Source organism: Amphiura filiformis, chromosome 5 (assembly GCF_039555335.1).
Source record: "Amphiura filiformis chromosome 5, Afil_fr2py, whole genome shotgun sequence".
Lineage (NCBI taxonomy): Eukaryota > Metazoa > Echinodermata > Ophiuroidea > Amphilepidida > Amphiuridae > Amphiura > Amphiura filiformis.
Window position 1 is genome coordinate 63,023,358 of NC_092632.1, and position 25,778 is coordinate 63,049,135.

Below are 25,778 nucleotides of genomic sequence, written 5' to 3' on the forward strand. Positions count from 1 at the left end.
ATAATGATAAAATTGGATGCTTCACGCCCAATATTTATTGGTCTCGCTGTGAGTTTAAATATATATTGGACTCTACTACATGTTTGTCTCGTCCAATATTTTATAACTCATACATTGTAGCTCGACCAATAAATATGGGCTCAATCGATCCACTTATTACATCACAATTACGCCATGATAATGCCTTACCAAGTAATATTGTGCTTATTAGGGTAAAACTTTAAACCTGTGGAAAGAACTACTTCAGTCAATTTCTTTCCTCATAAGACTAGCTACAATGTACAAACATTACAAGTATCATTTTTACATACAGAGAGGTTTTGTGATTTCCTTTTTGAAGGTCCACAAATTGCTTCCTGGAATGTATATCATGTCCTATAAACTTTGCTATAATGCAGTAATGCGTTTCCCCATATTCTTGAAGTCCATGTTGATTCGTATAACTTTTGGAAACAAGAATACAGTAAAAATTTAACAAAAAAAACAACTCTAACATACAAACATCATACTTACCACTTTCGTTTGCGCACAGCCAGGTAAGACCCTTTATCGTAGAACAGCTCTTTGCCCAACGCCGGTGTCCTTGCTGACGGTGACTTAGATATTGCTTCTATCACGTCCGATTGGTAGTACTCGGCCGGCAAACGTTTGCGCTTGATCTGGGGGCTACGCGACGGTGGCGACCTACTCGCAGCTCTCTTCTTGCTTCCCTAGAATGTCAGAGTTAATGATAACAACACAAGATAGAGTTGAGTTTAACAACCACAGGGCAGTGGCAAGGTTATTGAAACCAATCTTATTATGTGTGTGAACACTCCATGGATAGATATAAGATGATGATAGCATGAAAATCGTTATTCGTCTCGGGTAATATCCTTAAGGGGTGTGTTACAACTATGTGATAAGATTTTTCTTCATGGATAATATTAACAAGATTTCCCAATTTTCAACAGTAGATATGGATTTTTGAAAATCATTGTAACATCAGGTGTATGTCATTTATTAGTTATCAATTATGACGTATCATGCAATATTTAGCAAATTTCCAAAAGAATAATGAGCTTCTGGCAATTGTATGGTTACGGGCAAACTGATTGGATGAAATATCTGATAAGAAATGTCCAATTTTTTGTCAAATGTACTTTTTGGCCTCTACCAGGTGTAACAGATTGACAAATCGTTAAATGCCACTAATTGTAAAATATGATTTTGTTCAATTTCAAAATTATGTTGCAATGAAACGGACTCTATTTTTATGTGATGCACTCAAAGATTATAATTCCTTTTAAATGGGATGGTACTAATAATACAAAATGAACATGTACAATGTACATTATATCTTGAAAATAGGCTTTAATTTGTGACAAAATTCTGCAACTGAAACCATGTACATTTACTACATTGTATTTGTAAGTACCGTACTGACGCGAGTATAGTCCCACCTTTAAGTAAAGTCCCACCCCCAAATTTTCGAAAAATTAAAAAATTAAAAAAAAAAAAAAATATATATATATTTTTTTAATTCCGAGTATAGTCCCCCCCCCCAATTTTGAAAAATGTTCACCCCAAAACGGGGTGGGACTATTATACTCGTGTCAGTACGGTACTATAAAAATGCATGCACATTCAAGATATTGCCAATACCAAACACAATATAATCTGTGAGCTCTTCCTGTCACTATTTCATACAGCTTCTCCAATTTCAGGTTTAATTTAAACAATATAATGTCTTAAAGGACGAGTGGTTGATTTTTAACTAGTCCGTCCGGGTGGACACACACTTGGGTCCTGATGGGACCAGGCTCAAGTAAAATACTCTTAAGGGCTTGGATAGCAAAATTTGGACAGTATTTTCTGTGGGACATGAGAGCACATCAGACATATCGAATTGCATTCTGAATACGAAGAATGTCCTTCTGATAGCAAATAATTTGTTTGTTTTAATTCGCGATATAATACAAATTTTATGACTTTTGATATTTTTGACATTTAACAGTCCTCAAAGTAAAATTTATAAATCTAATGATATGTACTTAAAGTGTATGTAGCTGCGAGGAAAAGCCGACAATCATTTGAAAATTTTCACCTTTCGTATTATGTACTTTAAGTGTTTGTAGCTAGGAGGAAAAGCCAACAATCACTTGAAAATTTTGACCTTTTGTAATAAGAATGGTGAAAATTTTCAAATGATTGTCAGCTTTTCCTCCCAGCTACATTTACATATCATTAGATTTTATAAATTTAACTTCGAGGATTATTAAATGTCAAAAAGTTGTACTGTACAGAATAATGAAAATTGTAAGTTGTGTCCAATATTCCTGCTATATTTCATGTACTGCACTCACACAAGTCATGAAAACATTCATTGTATTCTAACCAGGCTGTCAAAGACCCTGTTCACATTAGAAAATTTTCTTCTTTCGACGAACCTCGAACGAAGATGAAAAATCGTTTTTTCCTAATGTGTACGCACTTTTCTTCCTTCGACGAAGATTAAAATTGCTTCGTTCAACGAAGCTAAAAAGGTTGTTTCGACGAAGGAATACTTCGTTCGATGAAGCTAATTTTGTAATGTGTACGCTCACTTCGTTCGACGAAGGAAATTGATCATGTGACAAGTGACCTTCGCCGGCTTTAATAATAGCCGGGCGTAAAATAGCTTTGTTCGAGCTTCGTTAATTTGCATGCAATGTGTACAGTGCAATGTCTTTGTTCGATCTTCGTTCAGCATAATGTGTACGCATGCTTAATTAGTTAATTAAGATTAACTTATCTTCGTCGAATGAAGAAATTTTCTAATGTGAACAGGGTCATATTTACAAAGTAGAAGTGATCAAACAGCAGAAAAATACCCTGAAACTCTAGTACAGAACCATACATTCTGAGATATTTTACAAATAATATCTAGGGTTCAATTTAACATGAACACACTGCCATGTGTGGACAAAGACAGGTCACAAAGACATGTATGTCCATTAATGTTGCATTAAATGTTGTCAATAATTGTTGGGAGGGATGATATGAATCACCATATGGTGTTGCTTCCAAACAATTTCCTTATCACAAGGCTGACAAAATGTTGCCAATTTCAGGTCGCACATTTATTACATAATTATAAATGCGCAACAAGAAGAACATGCTAATGTCATAGAAACAATATAGCTAAGATTTGCAAGCAGACAATTTTTTTGACATCCATCCATCGAAAATTAATTAATTGAGCAAAACAATTACACAAGAGAATAATGATTCATAAATTTTGACACAACCAAAGTCTGTGTGAATATAATATCACGGTGCAATTTGGTGTAATTTTTAACCACAACTGGGGTCAATGGTACAAACCACCTGCACGGTACATTTCTATTCAGTGTTGAAAAGTGTACCACATTATGATTTCTAAACTTCAAATTTAATAGTATATTCAGAATTAACAACACTATGATGTCATTAACAGATCCTGTGAAAAGGTAGGAGGGGTAAAAAGGCGAGCCTTGGGAGTTAATGCTGAATTAACTGACTGATAAACTCAAGTGTAGTAGCATGTGATCATTATATACCCAGTTACTTGTGTAAGGATGGCAAGTGCACCTTGCACATGATAAATATCCATCCCTCCCTCACTCACTACTTTGCTCTATTACTTAGCTGCATGGATTTTGCCACATTTTTAAGATATTTAATTAGCATTTATTTTATATAAATATTCAATCAATACCATAATTTCTGTTTTTGGATAGTAACCATTTCTGGTTTTTGGAACGCAGTACATTGAACACAAAATTAGCAAGTTTCTATTTTTATTATGTTTGAGAGACAGAAATTATTCAATTTTGAACAGGAGTTGACCATATATTGTTTCCAAATCATCAAATTGCACACAGTAAAAATAAACAGCTCTGGAATATATTCACTTACAAATGTAGGTGATATTATGGTAAAATATCAAATTTGGAACATCAATTACCATGAAATCTACATGTATTTAGGGGGCTTCATAAAAATGTTTATAATTTCTTGGTGATAACAGCCTCAAAATCTCGGCAGAGAAGACCTGAATTTCCTTGTGAAAATGTACAAAGTGTAACACTATCGGACAGAAGTTTGTATCTGGTTATTAATAGATCATTGCTTTCAGTCTCTACTTATATGGGTCTAATGTAGCCACTAAGACAAACCTTCCTGGATCTGTTGTGTTAAATAATATTCAGGGTTGTAACTAGGATATTTTCAGTGCTGGGTTGTATTTGATGAAAATCTTGATATTTGGCATTTTTTTAATCAAAATTGACCAAATTCTTGACTAATTCAATGAACTTGTGCAATTTTGGACTCTTGAGTGGTAGGCTCCAGTTCTACAACCCTGATAATATTAAAGGAGTATTTCGTGATCCTAGCATCTCTATTTATGTCATTTTTCATTAGATATCCACAAAAAAAACCTATTCCCAAAATTTCAGTTGATTCCGATTTTGGGTTCGCGAGTTATGCATGATTATGTGTATTACACTGCTCCATAGACAATGCGTTGTAATTTCGTTCTGGTGCACCAGAACGAAATTCAAATTTGACGATATCTTTGCTAAACGAATTAATCTGCAAGAAATATTTTGTACATAAACATTATGTAGCTCCAGAGGTTTCCAGTGATATAAAAATCTCAACTTTTTTTGAGAAAAGTGGGGGGATGAGGCTGTGGATCACGAAATGCCCCTTTAAATACCCGAATGCATTGAAAAAATTGTTTTGAAAAAGGGAAACAAAAAGTAGCTACATTTCTGGTTATTTCCCCACCTTGGCCGGTGATGCTTTGGCTTTGGGTGAAGTCTTTGGTGCGCTTGTGCTGGCTGCAGAGCTGGTGCCACCAGAACTGGAACTGGGTCCATTGGTGAGATCTGGGGCTGGTGCCTTGTCTCCCATTCTTGGCTGCCGTGACTATAAAAATGACAATACACACAAAACATTCATGTTAATTATTGAGATTTTTGATTTTCCACAGATATGGGGTTGTGCAATAATCATGTGTAAAACCAGGTGAATTCTCAAAATGGCCGGCCAAAATTACTCTGAAACTTGGTCGAAGTGTTTATAATATGTTCTAATGTATTATAAAGTGAAGCCGCCTCTAATTTGCATATTTGCATAATTAATGAGCTAATTTGCATAAATGCTAAAGTTTCAGGGCAAAAGTATGCAAAATAATAGTACCCTGAACATTTATGCATGGATTTTTAACAAAATATTGGCAAAAATTATATGTTAATGAGCTTCTCCAGTCATTTTAGTTCATTAACTTTATTGATTAGTGATAAAAACAATAATTAAGATACAAAGAAAATTGATTTTGAAAAACGTATACCATATTTGCTTCAAACAAAAGAAAAACATAAGTGTGCTTTGCTCTACTCAATTAATGCTTAGAGCACTTTCATAATGCCTCCAATACCACCTTAAGGTCATGCGGATATCAATATTACAAATGTAAGTGAACATAATACCAATATTTCATCTCCTTAACTCATATTAGTTAAGGGTTCAGATAGTGACGTTTGCACAGTATTCCTCCCAGTCACACACAATTCAGGTACTGTACATATCATTAACTGCAAGGACTGTTAAATATCAAAAATATCTATTTTTAATAACTTAATGGCCATAAAATTTGTATTATATAGAGAATTTCAAAATTATTTGATATCAAAAGAACATTCCTCATATTCATAGTGCAATTTGTCTGATGTGCTCTCAGGCCCCACACAAAATACTGTGCAAAGGTGGGTGACCGACCCCTTAAACCACACAAAAAAATCCATAAGGAAGTTCAAGGGTAGGCACACCAGCACCAGTATGCTGACACAATATCCTTACTGCCATTGTAATGATGAACAACTGGTCAATACATTGTGAATTCAATGAGACTAGAGGGACAAACACTCACTGTATACTGACATGTAATATGGCATTATTTCAGATAAATTGATTAACTTACTTATACAGGTGATTGCATACAATATAACGTTCATATGCAATATAGAATGACATAATTAAATTCTAAAATGAGCATACAGTATACAATGTACATGTACTTTGAAATCAGAAGACAGTGTCAACTGAAGAGAAAAATTGGGTATTTCAACATTTACAAGTTATTCCTGTGGTTAAATCTGCTATGTGTGCATCACACAAAATAATTAATTTGTGGACTGTGCTGGTTGCATTATGATTTTGTTGTTTTGTATCAAGTAAAGTGAAAGCAGTAGCCAGGGATAAAGTGCAGGGTGTGATCAGGGATACAAGCTGACCTGAAGGAAAAAGTCTGAGAAGTGCTCGAATCTGTGCCAAAAGCCTCCAAAACGGGCTGAAAATAAAGAAAAGTACGGGAATTTGGACTTCATGAAAACTTGCATCCCTGGTGTGATGCACCCCCCCCCCAAAAAAAATCCCAATCTGTAAAAGGGTCCACTTCTCTGCAACAAACACTGAAAATCAGCCCTCTTTGAAGGAAATGTTTTTTGGTAAAAAACATTCAAATCACAAATCACCCCTTTTTTAAAGGAATTTTTTTTTTAGGATTGACAGATTGGCTATAAAATTTAGAGAAAATCTTTCTCTCTCTCATGTTGTAATATAAGATAATACATATGGACCACATTTCTTTTCATTCACGTAATAATCACGTAAGATGATCAAAAACAGAATTTATATTAACCTGCTCTGATGAAAGGCTAAAATTGACTTTCTCAGAGAAATATCCACAAGATGACACGTGTTCCCACATTAATTGCTATTTTTACTGTAAAAATAAATACTTGCAATAATTAAATTTGACTGTACATGTACATATATTGCCTATTTGATGCAAATCATGCAATGTCACTATACGTGCACTGTGCAGCTTGTAGTTCAAGTGCAATAAAATAAATATATTTACTTGTGCCATTCAGTCCGTACTATAATGAAATGCATGTTTTGTATCCATGTGGAGTTAGCTGATCAGTCGATAAACATAATGATGTCATGGAGGATTTGATTGAGTATCTCTAGTCTAATTTTACATTCATTAATGTTTGCTCACACTCATGTGTGGTACATGCGGGCAGTAGCCATCTTGGAAATGACTGAGCCACATTCAAATAACATGATCATGTATCATAATGTATGTGTTGTGAGTTTTGTGGATAAATTTTATCTAATTCTGAGGCTTTTTCGCTATCAAGTAAAATGAGTGGTATATTGCAAAAATATCTCCTTTTAAATTTTTTTTTTTTTTTTTTTACACACACTTCTCCCAAGATGCCCAGGGGAAAATTTCCAAACTGTCTGGCATGCAAGGACTTTGTCATCCATCACATCAGCCTCACAATCAAATGCAGTAATGCAAAGTAAAAATTGTTACGATTTTTGCTCCCACCAGGGATTAAACCCTGGACCTCGTCCTCATACACCAGATTCAAAGCCCTACTTTACAATCTCTTGTGGCTAAATCAAATTCAAAAGCAACTCAACAGCAACAAATTACTCAGCTGTTGGGAAAAGCAATTCGCTGACATAGTACACATTACTATCCATTGGTTACTGGTTCAAGCCTAGGCTCGTACACCTATTCCAAATTATGATATGCCATAGGCTTTATGTTATGATCATTTTGATCAGTGATTCATAACATAGCAAGTCAGTTAACAGTTTACCCAACGTACATATTTTAACATATATTATGCCAGCGAATTTAGAGATTAGGCTATACATTATATGCGATATTTTTTATGTAGAAATAATTACCGACTATTAAATGAATTCACACCATACAATTGAATTAGACTTATTCTTGTGCCCATGATCACATTTCACCCCTTCATTTGATCTAATCCCATTCATATCACAAACAGATATTAATCTTCATGATTAGGATGATGAATCTGTATTACATGTATTTTAATCAATTTCAGTTTTCTTTCCAAAACCTCTCCCTGGCACTGCTAACAATAAACTTTTATGAGAAAGATCAGACTAGCAGTCTTTTACGTGTAACAAAAAAAACATGTGTTTCATCTATACGCATGTTTTCCACCATCACATGCAATAAAGCCTACACTACCACACTCTGCGCATTTGGTCATAGTATAATATTCCAGAACCATGATAACTTTAACTATGTATGCAATTATGCATGTACCTAGAATTTAATGAGCAAATAAAACAGACATGCATGTTATATATTACTGGTACATACAGTACATACAAACATTAACTACCACAGGAGCAAAATAAAAATCATGAATTTTACTATAGAAACCTATAGACGAATCCAATTTCACATATTCCTACTCCTCAGTGGCAGCCATTATCCGCGACGGGGACCTAACTATCTCACCTAAAATGTGTGATGATGTGGACTTGAAGGGTATTATAAACTGCATTCTATCACCTGTGTTACACATAGACAAAAGAATGATGACAGTTTACAACACAAAAGAATCTAACATAAAATTTTAAGTGGGTTTTATTTAATCCACCCAATTGGGCACTCACAACACCTGTTTGGTGCATGCAGGGAACCAAATATGGCCGACTAAATCCTGACCATGACTTGGCTCGTTGGATTCGTCTATAGTGGGCCTCACCAACAGCACTCCAATATTTTGATTATAACTCTGTAAATTTGCTTACTTTCTGTAGTCATCCTAGCAGGCCCAGTTGCGTAACACGCCTTATGGGATTTTTTAATAAGTTTGTTCATGTGTTATGATGTCATTGTCATCAGTGGTGTCATCCCTGGTTGTATTTACCGGTATTATATAATTTAAGTATCAGTATTTTGGATGTAAATTATGCATTTTAATGTATTTTCTTGTACAGCGCTTTGCGGCTGCGTACCTGCGATTTGCCCAAGTTATAAATTTCTTCTTATTGAATCGTACATGTTGTAAGCTATTGTAAATCATGGCCTATTACCTAACTAGATCAAGATTTTAAAATATCTACAGTAAAGTTAAATTACAAAGTTAAATAATAATAGCCCAAGTTTAAACAAAATTTAAAGCAATAAATCAAGCATTATACGTGCCAATAGATAGATCACACAGAAATTTGAATCTTGAGATAATTATTATCCACCCATTCTGATAAATTTTACAATTTTTTCATACCCGCATTAGTCTTCCACATGCACAATGCATGCACACTATGACGACTAAGTACGAGTCTGACGATTATTTCATGATGCACAAATTCAATTCAGTGTGAAAAATTTGTCCCTAACACAGCAAATTAGCTACCGAGTTTCAAGCACCAGTGGCTTCCAATGAATTGAGCGATCTTCATTATAACTGATTTCAACCTAGCACACACAAAAACTGTTTCAATTTTAACAGCCTTCTATTATGCTAGTACATCAACTTAAATCAGCATGGGCATTGTACACGCTATATAGTGAGGTTGAAATTGACTACTAAAAATAGTATGGATCCTGTAATCACTATGGACCACAATAGCCTCATCCCAATGGCATAGTCCAATAACCTCAATTAAACAAACATAGTGCAAAATTTGACCTCAAGTTGCAGAGTATGAGTTTTTGTACCCAAATTTTCAAAGGTCATTCAATGAATGTACAAATGTATTGGGGTTTAAGAACTGTGCCCCTGATAGATGAGCATGTTGTGGATCCTAGTGAATGTCACAAGAAATAATGGCAAAATATGTCACATTATGTATTCCATAGAAAGCTTCTTTCAAATCTGATACCACATCAAAGGTACATACATGTACACAGTAGGAGCCTACTTTCCTGTAATTTTAACAGGGTGCCTCAAAAAGTGATTCTAATAGTATTACTAAAATGTCACACTATTTCATACACGTTGCAGAATCAGGCTCAATCTGCACATAAAATTTTGTATTTTTGGGTAACAGGAAAAACGATGGATCTTGTGTAGGGCAAGTTACGTAAAATACATTTCCAATCTCTCTTATCTGGCCATGAGTGAACCATGCATTGGCCAGATAAGTGAAAAATCCGAATTAAGTGTATCTATTATGTGTTACAATTCTGCGTTGAATGCCTGGGGTGCTAACATTGAGAGAGCAAAATGTTACTCAATATCATGTGGTATAACCACCCAAAGATGGCATTTGAGTGGTGTACATTGTATGCCAGATAGATGTCCTTCTAAAAATGCTTCCGAGAACGAAATCAAGCTCTCAAAGCATTAAAAATATGGGGTTTTTTTTTATAAAAGATCACAAATCCAGATAACAGATAGAGAGATCCAAATAAGAGAGTCCGGATCAAAAAAAAGTGCAATGATAGTGCAACGCCTAGACGTTGATCCACAAGCCTCAGCACATTTTACAGGTTGTCGCTGACCACTACAGCACCACATCATTCCATAAACCATTTAAAACAACTCAGGGGCTTTGCTGCTTTAAAAGCGCATACAGAGACATTCCACAATTGACTTTCACAGCCAGGATCAGCTCCCAGAATTTTGTATGGGTTACAACGAGACAATTAGCAGTAAGTTCCTTGTCCAGAGGAATTTCAAGCTAATTCAATTTTCCACGAGAGCGTACTAAACCACAGCCTGGGTTCAAACCCGCAACCTCTTGTACCATAGCCAACTTGATCAGGGAGGTTGGACAGTACTGTGATCTTTATCATGATGGTAAAGCTAAACTTCTAACTAAATTTTGTACAGTGGAAAATGTCACATGCTCATGGATGGGTACTTATCATAATGGTTTTATTTTGCTTCTTTTTCGCCAGCCCATAGGGCTGATATCTAATTCTTAGATGGGATTTGTGTACACTAAAGATTAGCTAAGATTATAGCCTTCTTCTATTGGTATGAATTATTATTTTTTTACTTCTTGTGGTGGAAATTTTTTTGATGTCTGCTAATTCGATTTGCAAGGAAAAGAAAGTATGTTTTGCCGTTTCAACGAATGAAAACGATTGAGTATTGCCAAAGTTATGTTTGAATTAATTATGACTTAAAAAGTTATCATAGGTTAGGCCTACACATATAAACATAAACTTGTTCAGCAATCAGCATATCAAAAAAATGACATGGTCAACAATTAATAATTAGCGGGAATGATCACTGGAGCGAGGTCATATCAGTGGACTACTGAGCATAGCATGATGTTTGGTTGCCTGTGAGTGCATAATTGATATGTTGATAACATATCTAATAATGTTGTAGAATCAAAATCTTCATTATATGGATCACATTGAAGTCAAAGTAATTATCTATCCTATCCTGTATCGTTTTATGGATAAAAATGACTCAAAATGTTATTGATGATATTATTGCTATCTTTAACATCAGTTTTGTCTTTTCAACAGGAAAAATCCGATGGAAAATAGAGTTTTTAGGGGCTAGCTATAATATTGAACAATATATCCCATATTTTGACATGCACTTATAGAAAATAAATAAATTATTGTCTTACTTTATCAATTATAAATACTGTAAAATGACACATAACTAAATAGAGGCCACTTTCTATCTTTTGTATTTGATTCATAAAATTACATTCAACAAAATGATTGAAGACTGAGAAAACACACAATGCAGACTATTACAGAATGGAGTAGGTAAGATGCCATGTCCATAGCTTTGCAGGAGTTTCGGACTAACACATTCAAGAAATACAGTTTAAAAGTGAAGATTGTAGTGAATGATCAGTCCTTTATCATGTGCTTGCCACTATCTACTTTATAGTAAACTATACATTGCGAAATAATATAAAATCATTTTAAAATAAAATGTGCATGTAAGTTGAGTTTACATAGCGAATTAACTAACAACTGCAGTGTATTTCTTGATTTTAATAACAAGCATGGGTAAAAAGCAGTAAAGACAAAAATACAGAACAATTTGGAATAATGAATTAAAGAGTTGACAGGAGTTATAGGAGTTAATGTTTTTTGCTGTTTCAGTGTGCATGTTCTCACCATTGATGGTTTGGTGGACTGTCATGTAACATGGATGTAAGCGTGATCCTAAAAAATGCCTTTCACGGTGACCCAAACTATTTACAAGACCTCTTCTGCATTGAGGCTGGCCTTCCCTTTTAAAGGGAATTTTTTATTTGTGCATCTTTTAAAAGGAGGAGGTCAATGCTGGCCTTATTGGCCTTTCAGCCATTCCCTCCATAATCGTTTTGTTTAATCTTTCTTTGTAGTAAGTTTGTAGTAATGTAATTCATCGGTTTTTAGATTATGGACATTAATACATGTACAAGTTGTTAAGTTGAATTGAATATGGTACAGTCAGGTACACCCTGTATAGAAAATATCTGACAGTATGCACCTTGCCCACATTGTACCTGGCAATTGGTGCAGTAATTCTATATGAATTTCATCAATGGTTTATTATATATGAAATTCATATTAACTGCATTGGTCTGGTCTATGGTCTGGTCCAACAAAACCGTAGCCTCAATTCATTTTTCTGATCTGTGCAATTCAATTTTTCTATTAAATTTCTGTACCTTTGCCCTCAAATACAGTTTTCATACTTATGTTACAGAATTTTGCCTACAATGGCTTGCTGCAAAAAGAGGAGGGAATATTTTTTTCATTACAATTATGCGCAAATTGCCATTGCCTCATTTCAAATATATAGTTTTAGTTTTGGTTTTGGTTTTGGTCACGTGGTTTCCTATTGTCCTGCCTAACCACTTGAATCATAAGATATCGAACTCATTGTTTCTACCTTTTGTTTAAAACCGAACATTTGTGTCAGTCAGTTTTGGTTTTGGTTTCAGTTTCTTATAAGTGGTGTGGATCGTAAAATTATTTGATTTGAAAAATACCTACTTAGTATACAAAAGAAATGTTTAAATTTCGCAGTGCAATATTCACGAGGAGAGAAATCAAGCATCGTCATCTACATTGAAAGACGTGGTTTACAAAACCGAATAAGTCTAGGCTAATTCACCTGTGAAAAAATATAGACCATCGAAATATTTGCATTCGACATTACAAAGGGGTCACTATTGTAATTGTATAGGTGCTATAAACAAAATCGATTCATGTCCTTAATCCCATGTACCAGAATCGATGGAAGGCCATTATATGACCTCTAATAACCTAATGACTTGTACTGAAGCAATTTTTACTGCAAAAAGTAGAAGATAGAGGGGAAAAGAGATTGTGTGGGTGTGTGTGTGTGTGTGTGGTGGTGGTGGGGGGGGGGGGGTTGGAGGGCAAGGGGGATATGGGCCGGGAGAGAGAGAAACAGATGAGAGAGAGCATTGGAAATGAAAGAGAAGGGGAAAGAGAGCTCGAGATGAAGATATCGAATGTAGGGGAGGAGGAGGGGGAAAGGGGTAATTTAGGGAAGAGGTGGTTATATAGGGGGGAGCCCCTCTTAAAGAGGTATGGGTTGTGCTTCCGGGATAATAAACTAATTCATAATCAAATCATCTCCATGCATCGTTTATGTTTCGTACAAACAAACAAATCCCCACCCCCCCATCCTTCAATATCTGGCGCATGTATATGATTTCTAGGCCTAGAACTTCGTGAGTGTAATATGCCACCTACCTTCGACAGAGAGCATCAACTGTCGTCCGCGGGATAGATTTCCGATATCAATCATGATAATAATTATGTTAGCACAATAGGCTATTGTATACTTCTGGTTATATACCCTATACTGTGTCCATCCAGCATAATAGTGTTATGATTGCAAACCAGATCAGCTCTACTTTTTAATCCCTTGATTTTTGGTTTCTGAACAATAGAGAAACCAAAACTATATATTTGAAATGAGGGAGTGTACCAACTACCCTGTTCAGAAAACAAGTCAATATTTTCAAGGATGTTAGTGTTTGATCATAACAAAATATCAAACTGAAAAATGATGCAAGTTGGAAAACTCCGGGGGAAAACTCATGCTTTGATTGCTTTCAGCAGAAGAAGCACTTTCACACTTCTAAAGTCCGATTCAGACTCCATATCGAAGCGCGATGTGATGCTGCGATACTTTTAAAATTGAAATCTAAAGCCAGGTTTTTACGAACCCCAGTGAAAATTCTCATTGCGCGGTTGAAATTTTGTTGGCGGTGAGAGTTGAACTTTGTTCAACTTTCTTCATTTGTACATTTTAATTTCACCGCGTGATACTGCGATGATTTAAAAGCATCGCGAGTCTGAATCTGACTTAAATCTGGGTTATCTCACCTACCTACAATCTTAGAATTATTGTGTTGGGACACATGGTCAATTTTACTCCTTGTTTCTGATGATAAAAGAGTAGACCGTGATCAACATTGTTATGGGGGGAAGGGGGATCGATTTTAGTTCATGGTCCTAAACTGTCCCAAGACTAAATTCTATGATTGTAGCTATTAAAATAATGAAAGAAATTTCCAAAAATTTCAAATATCAACAAATTACTGCCGATGCACCACTTAATTGCACACTATTTAGTCAAATGAAATTCAGTCTATACATTTGGAGTGCTTCAAATATATAGGAAATAATTTCTGCTTGTGTGCAAGCACATTTTGAAGTGGCGATCATCATCTCTGAGTTGACAATAAGATGTACAGGGCATTGCAGGTCACTGCCATCTTGCTGCAATATTCTCCCACATTTCAACACCTTGATTCAATGATATGTACTGTGAATGGATATATATCTCCATGCTCTCGCTCTCTCTCTCTCAGGGCAGGCACAACTGTATGCACTCACTGCGTCAGCAAGGCTGGGTAAATCAGTCTATAGTAAATGTATCACTGCTGAAGGGCTCAATGTTTTCAGCAGAGATTTCATAAATAAAATGCTACAAGTCATTAATTTTGTGTCTTCTTGTTGATGTTCAGGTGATTATAACTTATACATCTATATGTATATCAAGATGCAGTGGACTGGTGGGTGGAAAATTGTACAATTAATTCATGTTGTAGCAGGAAAAGATTTTTTTCGCATGTTTCTTTAAAATTAATTTCAGAAACGCTAATTTGAAAGCCAGCAAAAATATTTCCGACCCATAGGCTAAAATGTGTTGCTGTTTGAAAACGCATGTACATGTATGAGAAAACACAAACTGATCATAACAGTTAAGGTTAGCAGCTATTTTAAACTGTTGCGATTTGGTAGTTCACAGCATCTTGCGAATGGTAGTGAGCTTTAGCAAAAATTGCATTGATCATTTCATAGTGAGTGTGTAGAATAATTCAAATATCATAGATATACTTTGGTAAGTCCTGTGGTTCTTGAGTTAATGTTGTAAAGAGGGCTGAAACAACAACACTTCTGTAAAACATAACTCATTGACATTATGACAACAATAAATCAAGCACGTTTTCAAAGTATATGATATTTAGATAATGAAATTTGATTTTTTTTTTTTGCTGCTTCGACCAACAAATACCGAGTGTACCCTTAACATCATAGAGCATTAAAGCCATAGTATACAATCTTATAAAATGAAATAGGTTTTTTTCAAAAAATTTTCAAACCTAATCTTTTTGACATGTTACACATGTTCCAACTTACACCTGAATAGAATTTACCAAATTTGTTGCCTTTGTCAGGTCAACAGAGCAATTTTGACACAATGTCATATTCAGACTATTAAGTCCCCCATAGAACTCCATGTTACACGGCCAAAGGGGTGTGTTCACTTTTATCTTGTTATTTCAGCACAGAAACCTTTCCTAACAGTTATTAAAAATACATAAATTTTATATAGCGCATTTTTCCAGAGGATTCAAAGCGCTGTAATTTAGCTACCTGGTGAATCATCACAATCAGATCGCATCAACTAGACTGGTTGCAGCCGAACCTGGTGCAAACCTATCCGCACTTACATGTAGATTGTAACACATCCACCCATTTTCTGCAGCTCCCCAAGTTCCATTGGGTGATGGACGTTTTTGGATAACCTAAAAACTAATCACCGATTTTGAAAGCAGGAGGAAACCGGAGACCCCGGAGAAAACCTGCGAGAGTGAGCATGGATTAGGATATACAAGTGCATGTACAGGCCTTGGGCATGGCCAGGGCTTGAACCTGGGACCTCAGTGGTGCAAGGCGAGGAAACAACCGCTGTGCCAACTCACTCTTCCATGAGAGCCTGGTCAATGCCAATATTGCTAATATTTTTCAGCATAGAAATCATAAAATATGGCTTTAATATTGCTAAATACCTTATAGTTGTACCCCGCTGCACACGGTATTCAGTACCTTCTCACTTCATTCACACTTTAATTACTAATTTGGTGTGCAGTGACAATCAGTCATTGCATAATTTATGATTATCAGATATCAACATTATTTGTGCTTCTAAATTGGGCAAACAATATAATACACATGATATACTTGGTGCAATATCTGTGCTTGGTGACTATACAGATGTTGTTATATAAAGATGATACTCTTATCTTGCATGCATAAACAACTTATTAAATTACCTAAACATGAAAGTGTCACATCCCTAATTACACAAGTGATCCTGTCAAGCTTGGTTCAGTTGACATTCTCCATTGCAAGGCCACAATCATCGCTGTATAGATCTACAACCTTCCCCTACCTTTTTACCCCACCAGTAAATATTTGAGATAGTAACTGAACCTATTCATCAATAATTGCGTAGGCAATTTATAAACTATTTGTTCAGTGCAAAAAAAACCCAATCTTGTATTCAGGTAAACATCAACACAGCGATATTACTGAACTATGAGGTGATCTAAAAGAAAATTGTACCCAAGATTTACACAACATTTGCTCTTTAATTTGCAAAATATTCGACATCTCGATATGGCTTTCAGATTTTTTTTAAATCCAAAAAGATATATACACACTAGATCCGTCTCCTGAAGTGCAGGAGTCTCCAGGAGAGTCTGGAAGTGATTTAAATATTACAGGCACTACATGTACCCACTGTGGGCACTACAATTGATCCATGCAAAAGGAGTAAAAATATTTAATATTTTTAGAAATGGCGTGAAGGATAATTCATTTTAAATTGTCATTTAGGTGTTTTATGAAAAATATTGGCTTAGGAAGAGTGTTTGTAAAGAAAATTCCTCCAATATTGACTAAAATGTGACTTTTTACTATTATTAATATTAGGTTGTGCTTGGTCTTATCACCTGCATGGTCAGGGTTTTGTTAAGGCGATGCGATCTTTTGTTGGTCGAAGCAACCAAAATAAAAATAAAAAATTGATTTTCATTGTCTAAATTGAAAAATAACACTTGATGTTTTGCAGAAGTTCATTCTTATTCTACAAATCATACTTTGAAAACTTGCTTGATTTATTGTTTTCGAGTTATGTACGTTATTACTCATGTAATAAACACACCTACAAAAATGTTTGGGTGACAATAAGACATATGGCACACAGCATTAAAAGGGTGTGCAATATCACGCTAAGCGACAATATCTTGAGAAAATGTTAATTATCGCGATGTGATAATTCTCACTACTTCATCGATGACCCCACAATAAATAGACTCAACAACTTCCAAATGAAAGCTGAATAAAGTCACAAATTTGGCAATTTAATATTCCAAGTTTGTAGATAGATTTTACCTTTCAAAATATAATGAAGCAAATTGCAAATGAGGTAATGAAACGTTGTTTTAGATTATACAGCACTATTTTAGGCTTATACATGTAAGTACTACAATTTGTTTGAGTCTTAAGGGCTCATATTGAAATACCCTACCACGTTTTCACACAGAAAGAAGGCAGGATTCCCCTCGCTAAGCGCGCGCCTCAGGAAAGCTCGGTCATAAAACGGATGGATTATATGCATCAAGGATACACCCTGCCCAGGATTTTAACAAAAGAAGGCTAGCACAGGAAAGCTGCAGGATGGCGCACACCTTCCTGTGTAAGGGAATTTCAATATGAGCCCTAAAATTTATCACCTTATGAATTATGATCGATATCATGATAAATTTTGCCACCATATCATGAAATGGATATTAAAGCCTGGCGATGCCCACCCTTACACAGCATACAATGTACCATGTAGGCCTACACAGTTCAAATTCCCCCACCCTTGTGTATCAAATATTCATATCAATGGGCTTACATTGGCTTAGGGGAGGGGCAGGAGAGCCCCAGAAGGAGAGCATTAAAAATTGAAAACACACTAAAAATCCAAGAAAATGTCAAATACTGCAAACCGACATGGGCATACAATCCTATAGAAAACATTCCCAATGTCATACTCTATCCATAAGGTACACAATAAATCCAGCACTATGCACACTAACAGATAAGAAGTGAGTGCCCAGTAATTCAGTAAGGGAATAAGCCTGGTTTATAGATAGAATACACACAGCACCCACACAGCATTTGCTCAAAGAAAAACAAAACAGCATTTTTATACCAAAAGTGTGTTAACTCCCAACTGACCTGACATTTTCTTCAAGTGTGCTGCAGTGAACCAGTGTAAACCTTTTTGTACATACACAAAACTGCACTACGTAGTAGATAAAGGGTGAGAAACAGACCATTACCATAGATAATCGGTGTCTTGTTGAGGTATGGTGAGCATGTTGAGTGGCGCCGAAGGCGAGACCCGAAGGGGTCGAGCCTTCCGAGCGACTAACATGCTAACCATACCTCAACATGACAACGATTATCTATGGTAATGGTCTGTTTTGAACCGTTATCTTACATATACTGATGAGCCAAAATAAACGCGAATTTGTTGTTATGGTTAATTCATTTTCCAAAAGACAAACTGGAAAAGCTGATATGATTATCTTGTGCAAGATTAGGGTATTTACAAAATAAAAACACACCGGGACAGTGTAATATTCTTCCCGTGTGTCCTGCGTTGAGTCTCACGAGTCTTATCTAGTGTCAATTGAAAGTGATTTAATCAAATCAATACAGCATTGATTTTAACCGAGATTCTATTCAATTCACTTGTGGTCATGTCCCACTCGATTATACATATTCGTAATATTAATAATGAATATGTAAATAGTTCAAAGGTCAAAGTGGGTGTGTTTTACCTAGACATGGCGGTAACTCATTTAACACCATAGAATTTATATTTATCTTTTATATACTTATAGAACAAATGTCCTAAACCAAATCAACGCATATTCCTGGGTACCTTCCTCGACCTTTTTTGGTTGGGGTTAGGCATGAGATTGTTGTAGTTTTTCTACATCTAGTCTTGTGGCCTGTAATGTACTGCATTTTAGGTGCAAAATATCCTTGGTTGAACTTAATTTGTAAGACCTCATGGCTCTTGTTTTGTTACCTACTTTGTCGGAATCTGCGTTAGTTGGGAGAGGGGGGGACAAAGGTAGATTGACATCCTCGTCCTAATTATACAGGCTTTAAGACATAATACAAACTAATTTGCATTATTCAATAAAGGTGTTCTTGGTGTCATTCAATACGCACAAGTATTGTTTACCATCTTCATTTAAATCTAATATGCATAAACTTGCATAATAATTTATGCTGATCGTGTAAAATATATTAAACTTTGATGCATTTTAAGTTTGTTGAAATGTCCAAAAAGTCGAATAATGTGGCCAGTGTTTCTAAATATGAACATGTAGTCCTCTTGTTCAAAATTTATTGACCTGACCAAGATTATCTTGACCTGACCAAGATTATCTTGACCTGTCCAGATTATCTTGACCTGTCCAGATTATCTTGACCTGTCCACATTACTTGATATAATCGACAGTTGACCAGACTTTGAACAAAAGAAATACAATAGATAATGGAACAAAAGAAGAGGGCTAGACGTATATTACTAGAAAATGCTAATTTGTGCAGGTAGCAAAACTCTGATAAGGTCTTTGAAGGTATCTGTTTCATTCAGAAAATCAGAGAGCATGTTTTAGTGTATCTTTTAAAAGCTGAATACATCAGTGTCCAAGTCTTTTTTAAGTTGTATAATGTTCCGCATATCACTTATTTCCAAGCTCAATTGATTATGATAAGGCGTTCGACTATGGTGCGAGGGGTTGGGGGTTCGAACCCTGGCAGTGGTTTAGTACGCTTTTGTGGAAATTGAGTTTGAAGGAATTTACTGCCAATTGGCAGTAAAACTCTGGAAGCTGATCCAGGCTGTGAAGGTCAATTATGGATTGTCCAGGGTGTGCGCTTCTATTCTAAGCAGCAAAGTACCCGAGTTGTTAAATGGTTTATGGAATGATGTGGGCCGTAGTGAGCATTATGCGTAGCGCAATATTACATGTAGGTCTATACATCAATGAGCTTCTTTTTACATCCCAATGTATTTTTTTAATGGCTCCACTCATAGAGGAGGAAGCACTTCAATATAGACATTTCAAGCAGGAAATCATTTCAAAAATAATATGAAATATTAAAATCCATGACTCTGTGGTCTTTCTGTTTAAAACTATCTTATCATAAACATGATTAAGGTCATTCTTCTGAATTTCTTGAGAAGTATACATGTGCCAATTTTCTCTTGGGCACAGCCCACACAAAATATTAGATATGAAAGGAGCTCAGCTCTGATAGGAATTTACAGTAAGACATGTACCGTAACTCTAAATTGTATCATCAAGTTAGTCTGCATAAAGATTAACAAATTGTTACAGGTACAGGCAGTGTTAGACAAATAAGCACTTGCCCTCTTTTCTATTTGTTTAAAAATGACTGGGGAGTGGGGACAACCATGATGAGCCATTGTCCAACACATAACCAATGTATATTTTACCTCCAAAATCATGATTCAACAGTTAATTTCTGACATAAATGAAGTTTTGACTTGTTATGTATCATCAAAAAATATCAAACTATCATCCACTGTCTGCTGCAATGTCCTAAATATATTTAATTAACCATTTCACTGAGTGGGGCCAATGATTGAAATCGGCATGATTAGAATGGCGAATTTGGATGCTAATGTCATGTTTCCTAAATCTGAGCTCCACAGATTTCCCACACAAAAATGTCACACATTATGTTTTGGGACAACAGAGATATTGAAATGACATGCAGAATCTATGTAAGCCATACTGTAACATTTGCTGAGGAGGATGCCCTCAATATTGTTCAAAATTATATTTTTTACACGATTGTAAGGGGCTGTGCAATAATTATGAGCCCTGGGGAGGGTAATTAACCATTTCCCATAGCGTTTTATTTATGACTTTTGTCATATTTAAAATGTTCCTCGCTATTTTGTAAGAAGAAATTATTTTTATGTATTATGTTTATAATTGAATGGATGAAATAAAACTGAAACTGAAACTAAAATTGGGGGGACGGGGGCTTGGGGGTGAGAAATTGTTGGCGAGCGAAAGAGGGGGTCAAGCAATTTTGACAAGCCAAAAGGGGAGGGCAAGTGATTTTTGGCACACATTCATGGGCGCCTTTTAAATAAAACGCTCTAAAAAGGCTTTAGAAAACAGTACGGAAACGCTTAAATATGCAAATTTTCCTGCTCCATGCACTCGCAACATGTAACTAGACCATTTAAGGGGGTACTACACCCCTGTGGTAAATGTGTGACTATTTTTGCATTTTTCTCAAAATTAATAACACACTGGTAACAAAAGTTATGCATATTATTGGGGCAAGAAATCCAATTACTACACTGAAATTTCAGTGACTCAAGACAAGCAGTTCAGTAAATATGATAGGAAATGAGGTACATCCTGGCGGTACCTCATTTTCTATCATAAGTATCGAACCGCTTGTCTTGGGTCACTGAAATTCCAGTGTAGTAAGTGGATTCCTTGCCCCTATAATATATGTAACTTTTTTTACCAGTGTGTTATTAGTTTTTGTGTTTTTTGCAAAAATAATCACAAATTTATTGAGGGGTGTAGTACCCCCTTAAGGTAAACAAATTGAGGATTGAAGGGGGAGGCAAAGAATTTTTGGCAGGCCAAGAGAGGGGACAAGTGATTTTTGGCGAGCCGTTTGGACATTTTATCCCCCCGGGCTCATAATTATTGCACAGCCCCTATGTACATGTACCTCAGTATTAAACTACCATATCCTGCAAAAGCTGCTGCAGTTTTGTCAAAATCTAAGATTTTGAATAAACCATCCAAACAAGATGGTTTATTATTACGATGGAAATATTAGTCGAACGCGTACGCGATGTTCATAACACAGTACGTACATGGTGTGCGAGATGATCATATGCACACCAAAGGACCGTGCCATTAGCACAACAGGGAGTGACATGCAATTGGCGACATCAGCACAGCTAGTAAATTCCAATTTTCTTCGCTTTATCTCAGTTGTTCGACTGGGACATATCTGACAGTAATTTAGTTAATATTTTATGGAAAAGAAATACTACTTTTTATGGAAATGTTACAATATATGGCTTTAAGTTGTCCTCTGGACAACGCCCCCCCCCCCTCCCATTTTTCATTATTTGGAACACTGCGTACAAGTTGTACCAACTATTTCTATACAGTTTAGTTTCTTTACTCATGAATGCCTGGCATGAATGTGTCTTTACCCTTGAATGATTTCATGAATGACCTTGCAGTTGACCTAGTTTTACAAATTGATGAGATAAGGACAGCAATAAATCATAGCCACATTATTTTGTTAAAAGTGTATAGCAACATATAAACTAGCAAACTTTTGTTTCAACATGTTTTATCCTGAGCAAAGAGTTGAGGGCTGATGCCAGGTACTGGATGTACACCATAAACAGTCCCAGACTCCAGTAGAAACAAATTGGGTGAAGGGTGGTGCAGGCCAACTGCTATAAACCTCATCAACCACTTTTTGAGGTGGTTAATAGTGGGCATTACGCGACAACATTTCGGGTGACGATTTAGTTGGTACACTGGAAGTCACTTAAAAAGGAACACTCTGGCAATCACAACATTATGCCTAATAAATTAAGTTAGAAAAACAATTATCATTCAAGCACGAATCGCATGGTTCTATTAAAACAAAATCATATTGACTCCATATTTTCTCCAATTTCTCTTCTCTTGTTTTGAAACCCAGGGGGCGTGCGCCCGTTTTAAAAGAGCTGTAGGCCTATACGCTACTGATTAGGTTGTTGATCAAGAATATTTTTGATATTTATTTTGTTAAAATATGTGATTTCATTTTAAATCACACATTTTAACAAAATACTTGAGATGTTAACTAACAATGCCCAAATGGAATATTCCATTTTAAAAACCATATTACCCCTGTGGAGAATGTGGGAAATATCTTCCACAGGGGGAGTATGAATTTTAAATGGAATGAACACATTACACAGCTCCATTTGAAAATCACTCTCCCTCTGTGGAAGGTTCATGTTGAATCTTTTAAAGGGGGTGTATGAAATTTAAATGGAGCTGCTAATGTGTTCATTCCATTTCAAATTCATACTCCCCCTGTGGAAGATATTTCCCAAATCTTCCACAGGGTTAGTGTGGATATTAAATGGAATAGCCCATATACAACTGCACAACCAGCAAGAAACAGGCCCATTACAATATGCCTGGCATGTTACAACTCTTTAACTGAACTGACAGTGGACAAGCAACAGATCCGAGCCCTGATTATAAGGTTTGATTTGTAGACGTTTACCTTAAACTGAACCTTAAACATAAATCTACAAAAATCATTGGAAGTATGGTAACCAATGTATGAACCTTAAAATCTAACAACAATGACAGCACAGAAAAAAATTAATGTAGGATGAATCTCAATTTCACATGAATGCCAGAGCACCAGGTCAAGTATCGAGTGCTATCGTCAGAACAAAAACCAAAATAAAATTGGACTTTTTGCGACTTTTTTCGTCCACAGGCTAAATAACACTGTACTTGCAAATGATAACAATCTGCACACATTAACGGCTCCTAAACAGATGCCTGTAGTCATTATCACTAGATGCACACTGGACTAGCGAGTGCAAAGTGGCAAGCTCTGAACGCAAATTGTAAGTGCCTGGAAACACTCCATATGCGTACTCCCACCACACACGCTCGCAACATATATATGTGCTATATTGCGTGAAACATAACAAGCAAGCCAAACGCATATAATGTATACATACAAGCAGACTAGCAGTACATACATGAACTATCTACATCCTGCCACCAATGTATTATACATGGATATCCCTACCTTAGCAGCACGAGCTGGCGATTTACGTCGAGGCATAATGATGCCGCTATCTGATCACAGCTTTTGCCTGAATGTTGTATGTACACCACCACACTATGATAAAATGACAATCCCAGTAGCTGAACAATTTTTTATATATCCCGGTTGTACACTGATTAAATCAGAATAATCATTGAGTCATGTGGCCGGGCTTGTGCTAGCTAGTACAGCAGCACTGACTCAGCGAGCCAGTCAATGCAGGCCGAGTACTCGACTGCCATATCTTGTCCAGACAAGACTGTGTAGTTCCTGGATGGCTGAGCTCTGTGTATAGTGACTGTGAGTGTAGCTGTGCACGTGTGTGACGTCATACACTTCTATCCTTTATCTCTATGTGATTTTTTTTACGTAGTGTTCTACACACAAGTATGAATGCATATTGTGTATGCTTGCTGTGCTGTGTGGGTGAGAGGCATGCAGCGGTGGCCTTTAACACGGATAATACTTCATGTTTACTGATATGCACTGTACTGTGATGTGCTGAGGGGGTACTATCATTAACTTAGCTGAGACATTCTTTTGCACAATATCTAGGAAAATGTCTGAATATGATCTCAATTACAATTAAAAATGATTAAAAATGGAGACCTAGTCTCTGAAGACCACATGCACATCTTTCACAATTTTAGACTATATTAAGGTTTTTCCATATGTTTCAAGAACATGTTTGTTTTAGTTCTCAGGACACCAGTTGAAAAAGTGGGCCAAAAAGAGGGGGGGGGGGAGAGACACAAATTTGAGCATATCCCAAAATAGTAGTATTTCTTAAATTTCATACCATTCTGCTGTTTTTCTATTTCCTTCGGTGAAAAGCCTTCTTGTGTCATGATGATGATCTCATCAAATCAAAACAAAGTTAGCAGGGGGAGGGGGTGCTAAATGTACCCCAGTACTGTAGTACCCCAATCACCCCTCTTTTTGCATGAATTCAGGTGCAGGGTAGCCCTGTGCTATAATTTGTTTCATTGAAATTCAGAGCACCCTTTAGTTTTGTACAGGGGTTAGCATCAAATTAAGGTGGTATTTGAGGCATTTTGGAAGACGCTCTATGCTTGTTTTAAAACAGATTAATTGAGTAGAGCAAAGCACACTTAAAGGGCCGTAATTGGTGACCAGGCCAGCCAAGCACCATATCTGTCACCAATAGCACCCATAAAATTTGACCTTATTGACCTTTTTTCTATTTCCAAGATTCAAACCTGTTTACAAGTTGTCAAATTCCTTACACTAGATCGTAAAAAATGCCATTATCCAATTATGAACACCTCCCTGGTGTATGTAGTTGGGGTGGTCAATACGGCCCTTTAAACATGCCTCTTGTTTGAAGCAAATCGGACATACAGTTTTTAAAATTTACATTTTCTTTGTATCTTGTTGTTTTTATCATTTATCAATATAGTTAATGAGCTAAAAAGACTGGAAAAGCTCATCAATATGTAATTTTTGCCAATATTTTGCTAAACATCCATGCATAAATGTTCAGGATACTTTCATTTTGAATTATTCAGAATGCAATTCGATATGTCTGATGTGCTCTCATGTCCCACAAAAATACTGTCGAAATGCTCAAAACGCTCATTCCATATCCCATAAGGCTAAGAATTCTATACAACCAAGACAAATGACTCAAAAATGCCTCAAGGTAATGGCTCAAAAAGTC

At 36.0% G+C, this 25,778-nt stretch overlaps 1 protein-coding gene across 1 annotated transcript; it reads right to left on the bottom strand.

Annotated features, from left to right (window-relative positions):
* Positions 1-509: 509 nt before the first annotated feature.
* On the bottom strand, positions 510-24,373 carry LOC140152325 (uncharacterized). Its single transcript, XM_072174628.1, has 3 exons — positions 24,080-24,373; positions 4,795-4,935; positions 510-710 (listed from the first exon to the last, which is right to left on the bottom strand). The coding sequence occupies exons 1-3, from the start codon at positions 24,113-24,115 to the stop codon at positions 510-512; spliced, it is 378 nt and encodes a 125-aa protein (XP_072030729.1). The 5' UTR covers positions 24,116-24,373.
* Between the last annotated feature and the right edge of the window lie 1,405 nt (positions 24,374-25,778).

Excerpts from the sequence above, each read along its gene's own strand:
- LOC140152325 (XM_072174628.1), bottom strand. The coding sequence starts at position 24,115 with ATGCCTCGACGTAAATCGCCAGCTCGTGCTGCTAAG. Across the intron at positions 4,936-24,079 it reads CGCCAGCTCGTGCTGCTAAG|TCACGGCAGCCAAGAATGGG; the intron begins GTAGGGATATCC and ends TCATTTTTATAG. Across the intron at positions 711-4,794 it reads CCAAAGCATCACCGGCCAAG|GGAAGCAAGAAGAGAGCTGC; the intron begins GTGGGGAAATAA and ends CTGACATTCTAG.